At 38.2% G+C, this 22,878-nt stretch overlaps 1 protein-coding gene across 1 annotated transcript in view; it reads left to right on the plus strand.

Annotated features, from left to right (window-relative positions):
* TTC39A (tetratricopeptide repeat domain 39A) overlaps positions 1–22,878 on the plus strand; it is a 38,351-nt gene that overhangs the window by 12,446 nt on the left and 3,027 nt on the right. Inside the window, exons 6-17 of the mRNA XM_049809354.1 lie at positions 1,672–1,736; positions 4,185–4,284; positions 5,421–5,486; positions 11,270–11,378; positions 12,036–12,103; positions 12,234–12,293; positions 13,018–13,179; positions 14,853–14,944; positions 15,975–16,095; positions 18,430–18,541; positions 21,133–21,247; positions 21,972–22,088. Of these exons, the coding sequence (XP_049665311.1) occupies positions 1,672–1,736; positions 4,185–4,284; positions 5,421–5,486; positions 11,270–11,378; positions 12,036–12,103; positions 12,234–12,293; positions 13,018–13,179; positions 14,853–14,944; positions 15,975–16,095; positions 18,430–18,541; positions 21,133–21,247; positions 21,972–22,088 (1,187 nt within the window). The remainder of the gene's footprint in view (positions 1–1,671; positions 1,737–4,184; positions 4,285–5,420; positions 5,487–11,269; positions 11,379–12,035; positions 12,104–12,233; positions 12,294–13,017; positions 13,180–14,852; positions 14,945–15,974; positions 16,096–18,429; positions 18,542–21,132; positions 21,248–21,971; positions 22,089–22,878) is intronic.

Genomic DNA, 22,878 nt, shown 5'->3' on the forward strand with positions numbered 1-22,878 from the left:
AAATGTTTATAGAGAAACGAGAGATTTAAGAGTAAGAAGATAATTTCTTGTCCTCTTCTGCATAAAGAATGTCTGTCTATTTGCTTCCTCTTCTATTCCGTCTTTAATTTTTCATGAACACATGAACTGGTTTTAAGAATTAAGCAAAGACACTTGGTTCCAACAGCTATAGAAGTGGATTAGTTTTGATGCTTAATGTAAATGACCAAATCCAGTTGAAAACACATAAAAATTAGTCTCAGGATTTTCAAGCGTTGGACTATTCTCACATTGGTTATCTCTATTGTTGGTATCATGAGTATTCTGAATTTAAACATTTTAAAACCATCTTCTTTCTTCTTTCCATTTTCCATTCAAAGGGAAATATAACTGAACTTTTACATATGGTTAGGTATGCTGTACCACCCTACCCCACCCCACCCAGTTGCTAATTAAAAACTGACTTTTTTCTACAGGACAAAGAAAAACAGTATCACATTTTTCTGTGGTTATTTTTTTTGCCTGTGATTGCGATTCAAGTCTGTGGGCATATATCATCAGGAATTACACGTTCACTTATGGCGCTTAGTTTCTGTCCTCAATTATTATTCTTGATAATGTGGCTTAAGGATGACTGTAAAGGACACAGGCTAGCAGTGGTGTTGCAGGCTGCAGGAGTAAGCCCCTGCCCTTCAGTTCAGGCCATTAGTCTTCCTGTACTAGTTCACAGAAAGCAAAGTCTGGAAGAAGGTGAACTGTAACTTTGATTGGATTGAGTTATCTTCCTGACTTACAGGAGGATGGAAAACTCTTTGAGGCAGGTTCTTTCTTTTTGTTTACATATTGATGAACACAATTGGGCCCTGTTTCCTTAACAATAACAGTAAAACAACCAAATGTTCATCTAATGTATGCTATTTTCTCCACAATGCTTCATCCAGCCTCTTAAAGTACCATCACAGAAGAATCATCTGCTAAAACACATGTAGTCTTCCTATCCCAGAGTAACAGATATCAAAACAATCCAGAATGACAGATTATATATGATTGAGGCAAGAAACTGCCACCAGAAAGTTATGAGACTGAAGATTTTTGTCTTTGGGTTACAACTGTAAACTAACAGTCCCCCAGATAAACTTTGCTGTATCTTCTCAGTTCATTATAGCTTGTAATGTAACATGGTACCATACTAGTATGGATCTCATAGGTACTTGAATATTCAGGCCAGAAAGAGCATATCCTGCATAACTTTACTTATCCTGCTTCCTTTTTGGGATGTGAAACTGTATTCTGTAGACACCTGAGAACAGGCAGTTATTTGTATCTGGTGCTGAGCCAGTAAATGTTCACATCTTAACTGTGCTGAAGGACAAATGAGAGAAAGCTATTTTTTGAAACAGCCACAAATGCATGTACCTTAGGTGCCATTCACTAGTTTAGTCCCTGTGTTCTTTAATGCAAATTCAGGTGGTCCAACCAATCACAGAAGGCATCAAAATAAAGTGTATACATCTGAACAGAGTTAAAATATTTTAATATAGAAAGGAAATCCTAAATCCATGTATTGTTTCTCAGACACTATATTGTCTGTGTCGTGATGGTTATGTTCAAGGTGTGTGTTCATCTCAAGAAGACAAAAGCTCTTTATAATGCTTGTAAGTTCATATTGCCAATGTGTATCCTTTCTAACAGGATGAGAATATGGTTAGCTTCATAAAAGGAGGCATCAAAGTCCGAAACAGTTACCAAACATACAGGTAAGTCAGAGTAATGATGTGATTAAGCATACTCTTTCAGTAAAAAGTGCTGCTGGTCAAATTGTCCAATTCACAAATTAATTACTGTTTTATTTATTGCAGCCTTTATTATGGGCTTTATGTCTATAGCCTTTCTCAGCCCACACAAATTCCTCCTTTGCATAACAAAGGACATTGATATGGTTGATTTGGATTGTAAAGATAGTGGACCCTAACCCTGTTAACTCCCAAGGCTTGCCTACTTCAAATACTACATCCTTGAAATTATGTCAAAAAATAACTGTTCTAAATGATGTAGTGCTCATTGTGTCTGCATAGCACAATTTGGAGGTCTCGCAGTCGTTAGGCATATGAAATGGCATTTCTTTGTAGTTCTAGCTGCAGCCTTTTGGGACATCAAAAACCAGTAGCTGAAGCATGCGTAATTCCGTAATAAATGTGTGAAACTAAAACAAAATTAAGAGACAATAAACTGAAGAGCTTGCAGTGGAAAGTATAAATGGCTTCAAACAAAGATTAAACAAAATTACAGGAATTAGGTTTATAGAGGCTAGTTATCATAGTAGAACAGATGTAGTCTCTCCACGTCACAAAGTCCCTGAACAGTCAATTCCTAGAGGATGCTTTTCCAAGCATATGCCACTGTCTGAGTGAAATATTTGATTAGCTGGACTCTTAATCTGGTTAAGTATGGCAGTTGTTCTACTCTAAAGGTGCATGCTATTGAAAATGATAAGTAGGGCTGCTTATCTGAACTGACAATAAGCCCATTACTTAGTGTCTATAAGTCAAAAATATCTGCTTAAGCAGATCTCTTTTCATCCAGGAAGTTATGGAGAGCTACTTTCAACATATGCAAAAGGTTTTGAAGTGCAGTAGTAAATTCTAAAAATTACATTAAAATATACACCATGGGAAGCATACTCAGTTATGCTAAATAAATTAAGATCAGCTCTAGTATATGTAAAAACAAAGGTTTTTTTTATGGTAATAACAACTTGAATATTACCAAAACATGTATTTTAACAAAGAGAAGCTTGGATGTAAGATTGGCAGTTATGAATTTTGTTCTGTATCTTTGATGTGGGAGGAAATAATTATTTGCAGTTTTGGTGAGAGCATTGTGCAACAGGTTATAGAGAAAAAAATGAAATATGGAAAACAGACTTTATTTGCTTTGGTTGATCAATATTTTTTACAACGTAGTTTCTGATATAAAAAGCTATCTTTCCTTTCCCTGCTGTCAGCAGTACTGCTTGATAATCTGCAACAACAGCAACCCTGAAAAGACAGGAGGAGTAAATGTTGCAAAGATACAATTTTTAAAACTCTCTTTCAGGGAGGAAAGGCTACCATATACTGTAAAAAAAGATGGAATGAATAAAACAATAGTTCAGAATTAAACATTTGCTTATTGTCGGTGAATAAAAAGTATCAGAAAACTTTCACGGTAGTACAGACTTATATGAATATTCTTAAAAAGTGAAAGCTAAATATACAAAATATTTTGTTTTATTTTGGGACTTTAAATTTGGACTCAGAACAGCCACAAAAAGTCACGCGTCTAGCAGACACAAAACAGCATCCAGTCCAGGTTCTCCAGAAGTATACTGAAAGGGAAGGAGATGACAGTGTCCGTTATTTGTGTGGGTTGAAGGCGACTCTAAATGCAGGTCCATTGTAAAGGCTGCAATTACAGTGAACAGTCCTGTATCTGTTGGCAACAACCAGCAGATAAAAACATGACAGCCTGAATACAAGTATGTCGCTATCATAAACCAGTGTTTTTCTTCTCCTAGTAATTAACAAAATAAACTAAAACAATAGTGTGAAAAACACATAACTATAGAAAGCTTGGAGACAAAACAGGTTCAAATCCAGCTGGATTACACAGGGAAATAAAGGGACACTACAAAGTTGAGATCTACGAGAGTTAGAAAAATTAAGTGGAAAGTAATTTCTGGTATACTTGCCCATATCAAAATATTTCTTACAATTGTCTTTTCCTATATATAACAAAGTGTTCTTTTGAATGAACATGCACAAAAAGGGAATAATCCAGGAATTAGTGAAACTCAAATCAAATTTGCTAATTTAAATTTAACTCTCCTGCACTGCCCCATCATCTCTTTTTGCAGTAGTAAAGATTGGTGTTGCCCACAACAGCCATTGTTGAAGCATTTTCAGGCAGAAATGTGGTTGCAAATTGACTGTCTTTGACAGGAATTAATCTCCAGGACTCCATATTTTTTAATTGATAGTAATGTGAGAGAAATGATTTGTTGATAAATCCAACAAAATGTTGTAGGTGGTGTCTGCCTGGGTGAGGTGACAAATTGACCTTTTTTGAACTACTATGTAGTTCAAGGTAATTGGGTTACTTTCTTACGGAATTGTAATTAATCATTTTATTTAATGAAAACGTAACAGAATCTTGTGCATTTTCAGGGAGTTGGACAGTCTCATACAGTCTCCACATTATGTCAAAGGAGAGAACCATCTTCATTTTGAGGGAGGTGTAAAACTTGGAGTTGGAGCATTTAATCTGGTAGGTACCAACAGTTCTTCTCTTGAGCTGAAGTCCTGCAACTTCCTGGAAATGATCTTAACTTAAATACCTGAGAAGTTCCACTGACATCAGTGTTAATAATAATACAGTTAAAATTAGGTATGTGTGCTGACACTTGCAGGATCCCAGTCTCTGGTCTAAGAATGTCAGATAGTAATACATGTTAGAAATAAAGACACTACTACCCACAATGTGGGCAACACTGCTTTGTGTGTGCAGATCCACTTACACATCCTCGTGGGGAGATTATCAGATGAGAAATTATCTCATCTGACATGGGCTAAGGGCATGTTCTTTGAGAATATAGCGGAGTGCCTGTGCCCAGCTTCCAGTAAGGGTGTTCATTAGCCAAGTGACCAATATTTGGGAGGTACTTGGAGGGGAAGGTGTTACAGTCTCATGAGAAGGGACCCATGGGGATGGGGGCCAGGAGAAGCCTTGCACAGAAGCAGCGGTTGCCTGTGCTTGTTGACTTCCATTTACTGTTTAACTGGCACTTGGGAAGCAACTGGGGACTTGGCCATCAGCAGGGCAGTTGGTGGGTCAGGATCCATGAATGGGGCCTGGGATCCTTCTGAGGCCACTGTTGGCTGTTGTTGCTTGTGTTCTGGTCAGAAAGTGGGTGGTCAAATGGTACAGGACAGTTCGTGGTATGTCAGAGAGGCGTTGACCCAGAGATGGCAAGGGTTGACATGGTTGTTCAGACGATGGGCTGCAGAAAGTGTCTGGTGCTTCCCCTTGCTTGCATTACTTTGCGTGAGTCTGGCACATGCCCAGATCTTAGATTTGCAGCACAAAGAACAAATACGTACTGTGTGGTATGCACCCAATATTTCTGAAACATCCAAGAAGTACTAGAGTTACTAAGCATGTGCTGTGTAAACATATTTCTATGCAGGGAATCCTGGAGACACAGGGTCCCTATATTAAACAGATATTTCTGTTTAAATTGTATGTAAAATATAGCAGGTTTATACATTTACCCAGAAAATCGTCAGACATATGAAGATGTTTTTAGTAATTTTAGTGATTATTTCTTGTGTTTGGAAAAATTGTAGGAGGCAGCTGGTAGCTGAGAGGCAGAAAGTCTATTACTGTTGCATTTCTTTCTATAGACATTGTCCATGTTTCCCGCACGGATTCTGAGATTACTGGAGTTTGTTGGATTTTCCGGAAACAAGGTAAATGTGAACTAAATATTATTGGTACATTCCCCTTGCTCTCTTAAAAAGTGAAGACAGCAGTTTCTCCTTCTTCCTCACATTAGTTGTAACCCCTGGAAACACTGACTGGTATCACACATGTGCACTGTTGACACCGATGCTTTCATGCAGCTCAGTTTTCCTTTATATTTTTTGTCTGAACTATTGCACTTCAAAGGTTGTGTTACCATTGTTCAATGATGATACAGTTGTGAAAAATGATAAAGACAATGGCTAATACAATGATGTTGACAGATTTAGTTTTTTAGTTACTGGTCTTTTGATGTATGCTTGTGCTTAGAAATCCGTGGCCAAAAGTGCATTCTTAGCCTTTAATATATTAGCTTACTTGATAGTTACTGTCATTATGGTATCTGAATGTCCCTGACAGGTTCCTGCATTACATCCAGTTGGGAAAAAAAATATTTAATTTCATTTCTGCTTTTTTTTTTTTTTTTTTCCTCCATGTCTTTAACAGCAACTTATAACTTGAGTGTGGCACCTAAATTCTTTTTGCCTAAAGGAGTAAGTGCTTTTTTGCCTAGAGAGTAACCAGTCTGACCACGTTGTTTGTGCACACAGTTTAAGGACAGAAGTTAGTAATGAAGCACCAGTAAACTTGCATGAACCTGAGTAATTCTGCAGGTCAGATGCACAGAAAGTGCTGCGTTAGAATTTTTTTGGATTTGTTGTTTCAAAATAGGATACTAAATTGATGGGAGTGTCTTGGCCTTGATACCTTGTACCTGCCCTTGTCTCTTGTTCTACCAGCAGAACATGAGATTCGCGCAAAGTTGGGTTCCTGGATTAAGAAAACATGGTCCTTTAACCTAAACCATTAGTCACATTTATTTCATAAATGCTGCATAAGGTGAATGTTTGATGTCCTGCAGACATAACAAAAGCTATATGAACAAGTTAAAACTTAACTCTTTCTTAATGCTTACTATTTACAAAACAAGTTTCAAGGAGAAAAGTGATTCCTTAATCAGAGCTGCAGCCTTAGGCGACAGGTGGATGAGTGTCATCACCATTTTATTAGTTTACAGGAAGGATCTTAGATCTGAAAATAAAATGTCTAGTTTAAAAGCAAGGAGCTTTTGGCAGAGCGTGGATTAGAACTTGGAAATTTCCAGGAGCTGACCAGGACCTGTTTCACAAGCAGTAGAGGCAAAAATCAAATAGTTCTACCTGTCAGTTATGAAAACAAAGAGCATCTAAAGCAAAATATTCTCCTAGAAATGTAAGGGCAATTCACATACCAGGAGAATTCTGAGAATACTTTGCTGAACACTCATCTTATTACTGCAGATGAAAGTTGTCCCTCTGATTGAATTTCTGTTGTTTTCTTTTGGCCCTGGGATTTCTTGTATGGCCATCAGTGGGCTGATATTTGTGGTGATGAGTCAGCTCCTGTTCCAGTTTTTTAATAACTCACTGAAGCATGACCTATATTACCATAAACGTAAGCAAAAAAACTGCTGCCTGCACACCATGAAAGAGGAGTATTTTAAACACGTTGATCAAATTTCATTGGTGGTCATTTATTTTAACATCCTAAAAAAGTGTTTCTGCATTTAACATTTGTGAGTCAGATGCCTAAAGCCAGAAGCAAAATTGCAGTTGCATTTGCAATCCCTTCCAGTGGTGGTTTTCCAAAACTTGCAAGAGGAAGCAGTCCCATGCAGTACAGACAAGAGTCTAGAAGGTGAAAGAAAAAGTGACAAGAGGAGGAGAGGGAAAGTTTGTCATGTGCGGCATCCCATCCAGAAGAAAAAATATATCTGTATTTGATCTTGCAGTCTTTTCTATTAAATGCTCATGGCAAGCATCAGATTGTGCAAGACAAAAGAGGCATGGTTAGTGCCTTGAGCTGTTTACAGTTTACCTGAGAGAGCTACAGTGCACTGGAGGACAGCTTGCTTTTGGTGTGGGTCATGTGTTTATTAAAACTGGATATAAAATTGCATTACGTTATCTTCCACAATATTAATCTGCCTTGAAGCCAGCAGATTTGCCCGTAGGGACTCTTCTTGCCTCTCAGACATGTCATCTCTGATGCCTAAATGAGGGCATGCCCAAAGCTCCATTACGTCCTAAGCCATTTGTGGGCACTGTGGACAACTTGATCAACTTAACAGCAGTCTGGAGTCTCAAAATAGTAGGTGGGATAAGATCAAGAAAGTATAAAAGTTGCTTGAGGCCACGTTTGTTCCCTTGCAGTCCAAGATGTGCCTGTTGTGCCCTTCTCACTGTTCAAGCTCCTTCCCCCTCTGTCATTGGTCAAAATAAGGGCTTTTTTGTGTTTAATGGCATAGGCCCTGCATTTGGGCATTGAGGTTCAATTTAGTGAGAATTTTTTTGTGGGCAGAGGTATGTATTACACACTGTCAAGTATGCTGTGCTAGGGAGGCATCCCTTCCTCGCTCACTGGTCAGTCCCTTCTGGACTTTTTGTGTTTAATGATAACTAACTTCTGATGGAGATCAGAAGAGTCCTTGCGCTACCTTCCACATAAGCATTGAACTCTTCTTACTGACTCCTCTTGCCAGGTCTCAGGCTAATATTTACTCATGTTCTTATTTTATAGACAATTACAAATACTGTGCTGCTAAACACTAGAAAAGTTTGTCTTGTGTCTACCTTATGTTAAGTGCAATCTGGCAGGGGGTCAGATGACAGCATGATTTCCAGGGAAGGCAGGAAAACTTTCAGGTAGAACCAATTTCTTTCAAATTATACTTTTTGATGTGGGAGGACATTTTTCCCAAAGCAGCTGAGCTGAAGAATGGTTTTGATGCATCAATTTGTAATAAATTGAATTCCAGTTTCCAACTAAGCATCTTTTTGAATGGTGTTTTGGTGTCTTCTGCAAATTTTAATTGAAGGTTAAATCTAAAATTATTTCATGGGACACATTCAAATGCCCTGTCTACCAGTTTAATTAGTCAGTTCTTTGTAAAAGCTGTTAGTAGTATCCATCCTCCTTGCTAAGGCTGCAGTAATGTGGTCAGGTCATGGGACATGGATGATGACCTTGCTTTGCTTTCATTGTCGAGATCCCGAATTAAAAGAGAGTGATTTAAAAATATCATTCAAGAGCTTTTGCATCAGGAAAGTAGATGGATTTTAGTCAGTGACAGCTGAAATAAATATGAAACAGTCTCAATGTTGTCTGATAATGGTTTTGAGCATTGTCCTTGTTTGTCCTGCATTCACTGTGGGAATCCCCACTGCTCTTGTGGGGAGTCCTGAATGACAGACCATTGGATGTCTTGGGGCAAGGATCAAATCAATGAGGTACTGATGTAATATAATGTAGTGATAGTCTTGGGAATTAAGAAATCGTAGGATGTTATGAGCAACTTGCACAGAAAGGTGGGAGGTACCATATTGGATCAGATTTGTCTCTGAGAAGTGTCATTGCTCTGTGCTCTGCATTATACCTTATGCCCTTCAGAGTAACTTACATTTTGTGTGAAAACAAAACCTAAATGCGTTAATGTCATTTAAGCATTTTGGAGAAATTACAAGCGCTTATTGCCTTGACATCTGTTTTATATTGTAGCAATATGCCCTGTAATAGACTTTGGAAGCTCATTCCTGGTGTTCTGGTATTGCTCATATCACCTGTGGCATAGGTGTGGGAGATATTTGTGGGTTATTTATGGTTAGAAGGTGTGTCCTAACAATTAAATATAATATACTCACTTAGTGACTGGTGCCAGTGAGTGTAGTTTGTTTACAGAGTTTCTCCTTAGGCTCAGGTAGTAGCTGCTTGTGATTTGGTTCCAAGATCCTCAGTTTGATTCCCAGTGAGGATTACGTGGGGGTATTGCCTAACTCATGACACCTCACTTAGCTGATTAGGTGTGGGTGGGGGTTGCGTTCCTTGCCCGTACAGATGATAACTTTGTGTTTGGCTGTATTAAAATACATTTCTGAGGCTAAAATACATAAGTGAGATCAACTTGACAAATGATTAAGTTATTCTATATGACTATTAAAATCTGTTTCTGTATCATTCTTAGTGCTATTCACAAATGTGATCAGCATTCACTTTATATGTATTTTTATATTATATGGAAGATATCAAACACTGTAAGGCCTAGTACTGATGTCAGTAAAGGCTCAGTGAAATACCCAGCCTGAAGATTTTTCACTTCAAAAAAACGTACTTTGGAAATCTACTTTGGAATTTTTTTCTGCCAAAATTCATTCTGCAGAACGTTTTGTCTTACTTCTATTTCCCAGTGCTATAGCGCTAATTTGTTTTTTAAATCCAGATATTTGTGGTTTTCATCTGAGCAGTTTAAAGAAGATGAATATATCATATTTTGTTACTTATCTGTATCAGTCAAACTTTTGCTCTCAGCAGAAAAATGAAGTTGGCTTTATTTTGCTGAGTGCTTGGTTTCCATTAAGTCATTGATTTTCAGTAATGATTTTACTATCTTTTAGTTTCTTCTGAAGTGACATGCAAATCAGTATTTTCATTATTTTGTCCAGGCTAGAAGTTATATTAATGGACCTGTAAATACCTGTGTTAATGGTACCTTTCCCTATAACAGTAATTAATATAATAAATCAAGATTTTTTTGAAAACACAGAATAACTGTATTTATGTGAAAACACTTAACCATACTACTTAACTGAAAAAATACATGTGTGATGAAAATTAGAATATGATTGCAGGCTTCAGGGTTTACACAGCAAGTGGTAAAGGTGAGGTAGCGTAACGCCCCTCTGTCGACAAGGACACACAAAAGATGAAAATCTGTGTTGAGATCATGCTCCAAGTGCTCACTCTGATACCTTCCGCAGTGGCTCAACAGGCGTCCCTCAGGGTCCCTATTTATAGCGTAGCTGGTTTGAAAGGATGTCCTTATAGTCACATACATTGTGTTCCAGTAACTTTCCATTGCAGTCATAGTGTAACTTTTAAATAGAATTTTCCCCAGCACATGGTGGACATCTTACTGTGCATATTTACTAGTAGGCAGATCTCATGTTTAATACATTTGCATATTTATATTCTTGCTGTTGATACCATGGAACCAGTCCTAGAATGGGCTGCTAAATGCTGTTGCCTCAGGAGCTTGAATCCTTAAAGTTGGTTATCCATCATGCTCTCACTGAATATGAATACAGCATTATACTGGATTGCTTTAGTTCTTCCCAAAGGGAACAGAAATATTCTTCTTTTCATCATATTTTTACACTGGTGGTAGTGGGCCAACCTCATTGCAAAGTTCATTTTGTTCTTAGCATACTTAAAAAAGTCATTTTGCCCTGTCATGTTTTGCCCTGCTAGTTGCAGATTTTTTTTTTTTCTTGATACCTTTAGCTTCCTCATGCAGTGAATAACAACAAACACGGATACACTGCACAATGGCGATATGTGTTATTTGCCTTGCATCTCAAAACGCTGTGGTTTTTGTTTCTGGAATGCTGTTTAGCAGCACTTGGATGATGGTGATAAGTTGTCTCACATTCTCTTATGTTAACCATGTAATACATCCCAAGTTGCTGCTCTGTCATCAGATGTTTTCCAGGCTAAGAAGTAACTCCATGAAAAACTGTTAGATAACTTCGTATGTGTATTTTTATCTTTCATTGCTATGTAAGCAGTGTATGTCAGTGCATTTTGGGAATTTGGTGAGCAAACAATCTATAGATGACACTGCAGAAGTTAACAAACTAGCAAAACACAGCTTTGGTTCTTTTCCAATACTTGGTCCTCCTCTCCTCTCTTTGCACAGGAGCATGGTCTGCTGCAGCTGCAAGAAGGAGCATCATCATACAGCTTTAGGTCGGTGCTGTGTACCATGCTGTTGCTTTGCTATCATACTTTCATGACCTTTGTGTTAGGTAAGATTGTTTATAATAACTCTTGGATTTGATTAGTTCTTGTGGGACACAGGGGAAAAAGATGATTCCATCACCTGTTGATGAATTGTTTGTTTGTGACCAGATTAAATATAACTAATTTGTGGGTAATTTTACAATAGTGATCATAACTGAAGAGAGTGTCTTAATCTTCAAGCTGGAGGTTTGTTTAACACACAAGAAGGGAGACGATGGGGATAGCAAAGGAAGTTGTGAGAACTAAATCGGTCTTCGGTAGTCAGGTGCATTATTTGGGAGGTTAAAATAATGGCTGTAAGTGGTGACTCCCTAAATGTTTTGTTAGTGTTTGTATGTCCTCCCTGACTTTTTTGGGAGGTGATAGCTTCCCGCTGAAAGATACTTCCCTGTTATCTCCTGCTAAAGCATTCCACAAAATGTGTTTGTCTACACATAAGTGAGTTTTCAAGTCAGTAAGCACAATGTTGTTCAGGTCTTCCTGCTTGCTGGCTTAGTGCAACACCAACCTGTATTTATGCCTTACTTATCAGAGAGGGGAACTTACATATTGGTCAGATGAGGATTGCTAATGAGTACCTTGCATTCCTGGTTTGGGGGTGGGTTTTTTTTTCTTTTTTCTTTTCTTACTATTTTAATCACTTGCATTTGTATCCATTCTAGGGACAGGAAAAGGGAACATTGAGGAGGCAGAAAGACTACTTAAGCCTTACTTGGCTCGCTATCCAAAGGTAAAATGAATCATAATTTAGTTTGGTATGATAGTTTAATGTTTTCTTGCCCAATAACAAAGATCTAGACTGTATGGTCAGCTTGAAAACTATTATAGAATACTTGTATTTTTATTATTATTTATTACAGGGAGCCATATTCCTGTTTTTTGCAGGCAGGATAGAAACACTAAAGGGTAATATTGATGCGGTAAGTAATCCTTTTGCTCTTGGGAAAGTAAGTTTCAAAAGCTTTAGAAAAACTCCTCCAGGAACAATGTTTCATTTTTGGCTAATGCTTCCTGTGGCTTTAGCCTATGTGTAATTTATAGTTTATGAATTACAAATAGGAATTTTGAAAACTATTTTGACTAGTTTGTTTGACCAGCTCATTTTGCTACTCTTCTCAATTTCTGGTGATAATCTATTCTGCCACTATTAATAACACAGTTTTCTCATTGTCTTTTGCCTTCAGTCTGAGTGAGAGTCATACAAGACTTGAAAGAATAAGGGAGGTGATAATGCGTGTCCAAAATACTCTGAGACAGAGCATCAGCTGGTGTGCAATGCAGTAGCTCCCTTGAAGTCTTTGGAGCTGCAACGTGAAATGTCAGCTGAGCATCTGTCCTCTGACTTTAGTTTCCTAATTTCCCCAGACACAAACATTCATTTTGCCTGTGCTTAGAACTTAATATAGCTTCCAGGAACGGGGAGCTCTGTGGCAGGGGTAAGCTTGCTAACACCAGGATGACTGTGGAGCCAAGAATCTCTTGTGCGAAGCCAGCAGACCTGATTTTGGGTAATACTGGGCTGCTAATAATTTGGAAGTTGCAGGAGCCGTGAGGGCAGATCACGAAGCCTCAGTGTCTATTACAGCACTGGCGTATGTGCATTTCCACATGATTAAAGCAGTGTTTGGAAATCTCTGTGTTCAGGCGGTTGATAGGTATGAAGAATGTTGCGAGGCTCAGCAATATTGGAAGCAGTTTCATCACATGTGTTACTGGGAGCTCATGTGGTGCTTCACCTACAAGCGCCAGTGGAAGATGGCTTTCTTTTATGCAGACCTGCTAAGCAAAGAAAACACTTGGTCAAAGGTAAGTTAAGCCAACAGGAGGGCGGAGGGCCCTGTAGTATCTATTAACTTTCCATCAGATTGAGTTGACTTTTTGTAGCTTTGAAGCTTTTGTAGCTTTGAAGATGAAGATTGTAAAACAAAACCTGGTCTGCCGCGGCTCTTACAGAACAATGTGAATTGCCCAACATTCAAATCTGAACAGATTGTGGGCAAACAGAAATCTTTTGGGCCTGACTTGTAGATGAAGAACAGCTTGTTAAAGATGTTCTGCTGTGTATTGACTGGTTGTGTCATCAAGACATTGCAATTAATGGCGCAGGTTGCCATTTCTCTCATTACCTTATGGCTATAAGCTCTTTTGGTGATGAGTGAGGCTAGCCATGATGGTGCCTCCAGGATAATAAATATAATTAGAAGAGGCACCTTGCCCTGCGCATCTGAAGGGGAGAAGGTCTTCCATACAGAACCCTGGTAGTTTTCTTCCCTTTGTCTTTCCCTGAGCTGCAGGGAAATCTGTCAGAGGAATTAAGTCTGGCTGGGGGCAGGTGGTGTGGTTGATTGGAGGTTTGTTTCTTCTTAATGTGATCAGACTATGTGTTGGGGGAGGGTATCTCTGTCTGTTTTTTTCTGCTACACATTGTATGTATTGGCAAAGTGGAACCCAAATCAACTCGAGGTCCAAGCAGCCAGGTGAGAGCAACTCTCTCAGTGCTCCCACTTGGGTGAAAACTGCAGTATGGACTCCCTGTGCCTCTTGGGATTCCAGCAACGCGTTCAGCCGGGTGGATTAGTCTGAATAGGTCCCACAGAACTCGCCCAGCCAGGGGTGCACCACCTGGCTTAAAAGCTTTAATATCCTGAAATGCTGCAGGATTAGTATTAACGTGTATCCTTTTAAACTATGTGTAGAGTTTTACACTATATTACAGGAGTCAGAGAAGCAGAGAAGATGCTTCCCATTAATATGTAATCTACTGTGCAATGGGATAGTAGCAAACTAGTGACTACATGAGCTAAAAGAAAGATGGTCACGTATATGCACTGTTAGATTTCAGTATAAATAAATAATCATAGCTTAAATTATTCCAGAAAACTCCTGCAACTTATGATTACCGTAGACTCCTTAAAGCAGTAATCAAGCACTCACCAACTGTTATTCTCTACTGTTGCAAGAGTTGTAACGTCATCTGCTGCTTTGCTTTCCTTGGTTGCTGAATGTATGACTGCTCAGGAATCCCTGTGAAATCAGTACTTTCCATAATCTGAAATTGTGAAACCCTTCAAAAACTGTTTTCTAGAACCTAATATTTGAGATATGCTACCAAGTTGTGATTGGACACATAGACCATATAGTATTATTTTTTTCTCTGAGCATGACCTTTTCATAGGTTTTCTAGCATGTATTCCTGAGAGTAATAAAAATTCACTTTACACAAGCATGACATTTATTCTCAGAATTTGGACATAAACTGTAAGCTGATACAAAGTAAACAGACATACATCATTAAAAAAAAAATTCTGTACTCCACTTTTTAAAATACTTATCTCCTGCTTAAAATTTTGTAAGATTACATTTGTTTGTGAGCAAAAGCAGCAACTTCTTCCTCTTTGTTGCTGTTTTGTGCTTGATATCAATAACAGTGATGCTGTACATTCATTTTTCTGCATAGATATTCTTGATTGCATTTGCAGGCTACTTATATTTACATGAAAGCTGCTTATCTCAGTATGTTTGGACCAGATGACTGCAGTCCTTTTGGAGACAGCGAAGTTGAATTATTTAGGTAAAATTTGCTACTCCTGGTTACAACAGTTTCCTGTCTTTTCACATCACAGTGTTGGGGGAAGAGAGGCAAAATTATTCCTTGTGCACTTGGAAGATATGTGCGAATAGCATTGGATTGGTAAGAAATTGCAGAATGAAACATTCACTTAGACTAAAGTGGACCCTGAGTTCAGACAGCAGATTTCTCCTGGCCTGGAAATACTTTAGGGATAGGATATTAGGTCTACCAGCTGTACAGTGGCTGCTGCTGTTGCATGTAATATGCACGTTCTTTTTCAGTTGTTTCCTTAATCAAAATGGCATGTGAGATATGAAAACCTTCAATGGATTATGCTACAAGATGTGTGCCTCCTTAGTGGAGATATCAGTACAACTTGATTCTTGGGTTTTGAGTCTGAGAGAAATATGAAATAGTTAAGTGTGCAAGTGAATATATGCATTATTAACACAGTGACTTAACCTGATTGTAATGCTTAAGCTCAGAAAAACCTAAACCTTGCTGGGGCAAAGAAAATTGATTACTTTGTTTTTTACAATTTTTGTATAAAATCTAAATAGCACTTTTTTTATGTGCTTTTACAATATATTGATACTTTTCAGGTTTTCTATATCTTATATAAACATTACAAGCAGATTCACTGGGTTTGGGATCCATTATGAGGCGAATAGGTTTGGTCTTTGGGAGAACGGGAGGAACACTGACAAAAGCTTGCTTGCCTCTTTCTTAGCCTGTGAAGAAAGATGGGCACTTTATGAGTTAGGTTCATCATTATTATTCTGTGGGTGGGGAAGAGTCCCTCTTCCTCCTGCTTGATTAAAGAGGAAGCCTAGAGATACATGTGCCCTGCATAAAGACAGCTTTTATGAATATGTATTGCTCAGCTTCCCCAGAGGTAGCAATAGCTCAGTGTGTAACAGCTTTTTTAAATTCTCTTTGGTTTGATTTTTTTCTTTTTTAAGTTTGAATGTTTTTTTTCCCCAGAGGTTCACAGAGGAAAAATTCCTTACATTTTCCTTTAAACTTTCAGGATTGTTCCCAGTTTGAAACTGAAAATTGCAGGGAAATCTCTGCCTACAGAAAAGTTTGCAATTCGGAAAGCTCGACGATATCTTTCTTCAAACCCCATTCCTTTGCCTGTTCCACCTTTGGTAAGTTAGAAATATCCCTGCCCCCGCCCCCACCTCCCTTACTAACTTTTTTTTAATTTACGGAAATAAAACCGAGATAATTAGAATAGTATCTTTCCATGTTTCTAAGGTAAAACCTCTGCAGGAGACTGGAATGTTCCCAAAGCAAAGCCAAATGAATGCAAGGAATGCTGTAAAACTGGGGCATGCACCAGCCACAGGGAACTAAGCCAGTTGTTTGTGACACGTAAATGTGTTGCATGTGTAACTCATTATTCCAGCTATAGACTAGCATGCTCCTAACAGCTTTCTTTTGATTCCCTTTTGAGGAACTTTGCCCTAGGTCTCTTCTGTCATGTGTCATTTACTGAGACTACTAAAAGAAGACTTTAAGGTACAAGTTACGAGGGGGGAGGGGGGGGGAATCAAGGAAACAATGCGAGAATTGGGGACTGCATGTAAGCATCTATTTTATGTGCCTCTGAATGTTTGCAATTTGGTGCTCTCCAGGGCAACTCACGGGTGCTGGGTTGAAACAACCAAATCCTTTAGCCCCTCCAGAAAACCATTGCATACTGTTGATTTTTTTTTTTTTTTTTTTTTTTCCTCCCCTCTTTTGGCCTGTAATGCTGGCCACTTCCCTGTGGCCAGATGAGAACAGCTGCATAAGGCACCCATCGCCTCACTCATGGTGCACTTACAAAAATCTGTCTGCAAAGAACACCTAAAAGAACATAAAAGGATTTTGAGTTCACAGGTTTGCCAAGTGCAGTGGTGTTAACATTTGCAGTGCTTTGAGCTGTTGTGTGTGATAAACAGATGGATGATTAGTAAATACTCTTTAAGAAAATGCCTGAACAAGGAGAGGCTCTTGGAGACACCAGTGAGTAGTCATTTCTCAGCCCACCAGCTGGGTATGTGACACAGTGCTTTTTGAAGAAATATAGATGTTACAGCATAGCGTGAGTATTCACTAGAGGCCACTTCCACTAAGCCTTAAGACTGAAATGAGAGAAATAATTAGGTTACTTTGATGTGCCTTTCAGGTTTCAGAGATTGTAGAGAGTAAGAAATGCACGCGCCTGGGGTTTGGCTAGGCTATTCTAATGGGATTTTAGCAGAACAGATAGTAAGAGCTCTCCTTGGAGTCGCCGGGCACTGCGTCCTGTTTCTGCTGCAGTTGCATTTCTGAGGCAGCAGATGCCGTAGCTGAACAGTTAAAACCACTCTGAGGATGTGGAATTGGGTGCAGAATCTTATCTCTAGGATTTTTTTTTTCTTCACTGTGAAAGGACTTGCTGAGAGGAGTGAGTCCTCAAGCAAGTCTTAGCTCAGGGATTTAGCCTAGAATAACTGTAGTTTGAATACTCCTGTTTCAAAACCGTGTTGACAAATCTGCACCACATACAGTAAGCTCAGCGCAGGTTTTCTAATCAATAGAGACCAGATGGTGAAAGCAACAGTGATTGGGGTTAACATGCTGTTTCATCTATTCTAGCCTGACAGCTTTTTGTACTATGGTTCCAGAACTCAGTTATTCCATACAGAAGTTTTATCAAAAAGCTTTAAATTCTCAAATACAGACTCGGTCTTAGACTAAATAACTTGTCATGAGGACCAGTCGTAAGTCTATATAATATTTCCGTCTTGAACTTTGTGATTGCTAGTGGCAATGGGCACATTTGGTCTGGTGATATACTCTTAAGAGAGAACCCCAATAACAAATAGGAATTAAACCAATAGTTCTTAATAAAATTTAAGAACAGTTGAATAAGAAAGAAGTTACTTTCTGTGGGAACATCAAACCAACCTGAGGAATTCAAAGGATTTACAGTTTGGCTTTAGAATTCTGTTGGTTTGTTTGAAGTTTGGCTTAAACCTTAGGGGGTTTTGGTTTGCTTTTTGTTTTATTTTGTTGTCCTGAGACTTCATATTTTTTTCTATGGTAGCAATACATTGTAGTTATTTATAGTTATTACTGCCCCGGCTAGGATAGAACTGAAAAACAAGAGACCTTAATCAAGGGACAGTAAGCCATGTGCCATGAATGTTTTAAGTCTGTTTGTTCTGTTGGTACTTGCCTTCATCTATAAGTGAGATTGTGTTTGCATTCTGTTCAAGCAATCCTCCTTGCATTGTGTGTAGTAAATGGCTCTTTAGTTGTCTTCCAGGGCTAATTTGTTCTGAAACCAATGTAACAGGTTTTCAGTTGCAATGAAAATATGCTTTGACAAAATGACTGTTTATTTAAGGAATCTGTAACTTTTTCATCATACAGGGATAAACTAAAGTATTTGCTAACTCCATTTATCTAGTACTGTAATTAATGATGCTGTCATTTCTCCCTGACCCTAGGAAATGATGTATATCTGGAATGGCTATGCTGTAATTGGAAAATGTCCCAACTTAACAGAAGGCATGTTAGAAACTTTAATTGAAGCAGAAGAAGCATTGGCAAGAAGTTCAGGTAATCAGTGATACAGTTTAAGCAGGTATTTTACAGTGCAATAGCTAAAGATATTATCTGTGAATAAAGAGAGACACTCATTAGTAAAGTTAATCTGATCATAGAAGGAACACAGATAATGAAACATAAACTGTTTATGCAGATAAGAATAATTTTCCTTTTTAATATAGCAACAATAGTAGCAAGTCATTTTCCATCCACAGATGTGTATTAGGAATAGTTTATGACATGTATTAAAAGACTGTTTATTTTGCTAGATCAAAATCAGCATATGCATTGACTTGATTACTTGGATCTTGAAGCTTTGTTATCCTCAGATACTGGATTTCAGTTTTGAAGGATAAATAAATAGAAGGAAACAAGCTGGTCTTCTGTTTTAGAAGTGCTGTCAACTTATGATGTGACCTTGGGCTGAATGGTATTTGTGTGTCAACAGTACGCTGTAGAAAGCTGGTACATCAGGGATGGGCTTCCTTTGCACTATGAATGACCCTAAGGTAGTATTGAACTGGAACAGGTTCTGCTACCACATCTTCTGTCAGTCTCTTAATTAGCCATCCATGAGAAAGTTGAACTGATGTTTATTTCTTGCCAGTCTTTCCCAACTCCTATGGGAGTGCAACCAGTCTGCACAGCTTTTCTCACAGTTTTTCTTACTAAATATTTGGTCTTATTATATACTACCTTCCTGCAAAAGGATCAAGCCCCTGTTGACAAAGGAATATGGGCTAAATCACTGCATTGCAGTCTTTTCTAGGACCTTGGTCTTCCTGTGCACACTGTGTTACACAAGATTTGAAATAGTTGCTTGAAAGACTGGCTAAAGCTTTTTAATTCATTGAAAAAGAGAATAGAAAAATATTTTCAGTGAAGGTGATATCTTAGAAGAAGGCTTTTGACTCTTTCACCTTCTTTGTCACCCATTTTGTTACATTATTTTGAATAAGTGAATTATTTCTCTGTTCTCTTTTTATCTTAGTTGGTAAATTGTGGATAAAGCTGGCTTTTTGCAGGGATTCATAGAAGCTGATTCATGTTTATAAAACACTGTGAGGATATGTAAACGAAAAGTGGGATATATTTTAAACACGCCAACAATTTAAAGTATTACCTTGCTGTTTCCAGGCATCATGCTTTCCTTGAGCTTTCCTTCAGTGTTTGGGGCTAAACTATTGTATTTTCAAGTATTTTCTCTTTATTACTGTTAGATGCAAGAATCTAACACTATAAAATTATGAATTTGAGGATGTGCTCCTAGCAGCATCATACCATGTGAGGTGTAAAAGGAAGTCTGTTAGTAGAGGTAACATCTAGAAATAGAATTATGTATATCAGATTTGCATCTAGGATAGGTCCCTAAATGTTTGCTTATACACTCCAGGGCAGTTTCTAGGATGTGTTATAGGAGGAGGAAATACATGGCATGTGAACATGTTCTTGGGACAGATGTCCAGAAGAGACAACTGATCTGCTTTTTTTTTTTTATTCTTATGAAATAACTCTTCTGTGGCCCTGAGTCATCTCACTGTGCACATATTTAGTGTGTCAACTTCTGTCCTCTTCCCTGTTCCCTCAAGTTAGTTTGCTGCATAGTCTTTCGGCATCTTCCCTGCGATTTGCTTTGGTGACATATGTATGTAGGGGCCTCTGTGAGACTTAGCAATAGAAGTGACTCCAGTTGTAGGATTAAGGCCTCTAACTGCATAGTCCAAAGGGAAGCAGCTGTGTCATGCTGTATGTGTCAGCATTTAATCAGCTGGAGTGACAGAGAAAGAACCAGGTAAGGTTTGGAGTAGTGAAAACAGGGTGACATTCAATAGCATGAGATGCAGTATCAGACATTTTGCAGAAATTCTTTTTAGTTAGTATTTCATGAATTGGAAATGAGCGAGCAAGCTGAAGATTTTGCTTGTAAACTTTAAGCTGCCTATATGGAATGGCTATGAAAAAGCCAGATGTTTTCTTTGAAAAGTATTATGCAAAAAATTTCTGATAGAGGGAGGGTGTTGATAGTAATGACTTTGAACTAGGCACTGGTAGGGCTCTGGGTACTCAGAAGTATAAACTCAGAAGAGGTGAAAAGAAGGTATGGTAAGAAGATGAGGGATATGTGAGGTGTGGGTAGCAAAGTCTGGCATATTTTTGTTTAGCCAAACAAAAGTGCTAAAACACTGGTATGTGAATAGGTTATGTGACTAGAAGTCAAGGAAGGAAAAGAGCTACACATACTAAAGGGCAATAAAGGCATAAGGTTAAGAGATTATAAATTGGACCTTGATATTTCCAAAGTGGACACCTTAAATTAGTTTTTAGTTGTCAGAACAATAAGATTGTGGAATAGCCTTTCAGTGGGAGTAGGGAGGGAAAGAACAGCCGAACAATTTTTAGACAAAGCTTGATCAGTTTATGAAAAGGTTGATGTGTGTTTGTGTCTGCATTAAGTGAACTAAATTGACCAGTTAGTTCCTCCCATTCTGTGTTGCAGTAAATGGATTGTGCTCACACCTACCTGTGTAAAAGCTTCCCTACAGGTAGGAAAGTTTTTGCTGCTCTAGAGTTTTCTAAAATGTGCCATTTACTTCATCTTGCAGCTACAGAATTACTAGCAGATGACCAGTGCGTGATAAAACTGTTAAAGGGCTTATGCCTCAAGCATTTGGGCAAGATCTCAGAAGCAGAAGACCATTTTAATTGCATCTATTTAAAGTAAGTTTTCATACCTGGCATATAGGAGAGATCTTGAATTTCTCAGTAACCATTCATTTCAAGTAAGAGGAGATGCAACCGTGATATGAATAGAAGGGAGAGGACTGCTGTATATTTAGTATTTATTTCAGTTGCTTTGATATCAAGGAATTGTAATTTTAATTGCCAGTGTTGTTAGCCACATATGGAAGAAGAATTGCAAATCTGTGCTTATTGCAGATATAGTCCCCCAAAAAGGAGAAAATAGGCATGTAAAATTTTTGAGATATCACTTCCTTTTTTTTGCTCCCTTCCTCCTACCAGTCATGAACAAGATGTACCCAAAAGGCCAAATGCAGTCTGCAGAGACAGGTGGCAGCATGGTTATACTTGGAACTTCTATACATCATGCAGTGAATGGCATGTCAGTTCACATGGGTAGCGCTTTTTGTCAGTTCACATGGATAGCACTCATAATACTGTCATCGTTTCTAATACTTCCCTCATAATAAAGGCAATATTTTGTAATCCTGAGAAATAATGTACTGTGTAGGATGGTTATGCAAAATATACATTTAATAACCTGGAAGGTAGCTTTGGATAGAGAACATGACAAGTGTTGTAATAGAGATTGATTGCTCCTTCTGATCTTAGCTAATCTCCTGTTTATTTGTGTTTGGAGCTGTTAAATGAGGGAAACAATATATCATTTCAAGATCTTGAGGCTATTTCTTTTCCAATGCAGTGAGAAGAAGATAAAATATGACCATTATCTAATTCCAAATGCCTTGCTGGAGCTGGCGATACTGTATCTAGACCAGGGCAGAAGAGAAGAAGCAATAAAACTACTGGAAAAAGCCAAGTAAGCAAGTGAAAAGTCTGTGCTGATGTCCGATGGGTCAGTATGGTATTTTACTGGTTAGTGGGAAGCAGAAACATTTCATTAATATCATGGAAAGTCATTTCATTTTTTCAATGGAAGCACGCCTGCCTTGGTTTTGGTTTGGAACTTTCTAGTCGTAGACATTATCTGATCGTTCAGTCTGTCACTTACCCATCCATTCTGCTAAGAGCAAAAAAATTTTAAAGATGTTAATAGGAATGTCAGAGGCTTCCATAAGAAATAATCCATGTGTAACAAAATGTAATAATCTTTGTAGTCTATTTACTTATTCATAAAAGATGTATTAATTAAATCAAAGCTCTGTGTTATGGCTAAAATAGCATTACTCAAATTGATAGCTAGCAGTGCTGTTTTCTTTCCTTGATGAAGTATATTTAAGATAAGGCTTCAGGCTGCATTTAGTATTTTTGTATTGTTTCATCTGAAAGGCAACTGAAACACCTGCTTTTACTGTTTTGCGTGATTCATTTTTCTAGCAAAGTAGGTTTATCAGGAATAGTTGGACTTGATCTTGTATGTTCTTTATTATAAAATTAACAAAATACTGGGTTTGCCTCTGTCCGAGCCTTTACTTCTCTGCTGAGCCAAAATTTCTTGGGGTAGGGAGGGGAGGGAATCCAAACCAAACAACCCTCGCCCTCTTCAAGCATCCTGCAGCAGGGTAGTTCACCCCTCTGCCTGGATCCTGAATGAGTCCAGATGTCATCTTCTTTCCAAGTGCAGAGAGTCACACCAGTCACTGCTGCAG

Source organism: Accipiter gentilis, chromosome 8 (genome assembly GCF_929443795.1).
Source record: "Accipiter gentilis chromosome 8, bAccGen1.1, whole genome shotgun sequence".
Lineage (NCBI taxonomy): Eukaryota > Metazoa > Chordata > Aves > Accipitriformes > Accipitridae > Astur > Astur gentilis.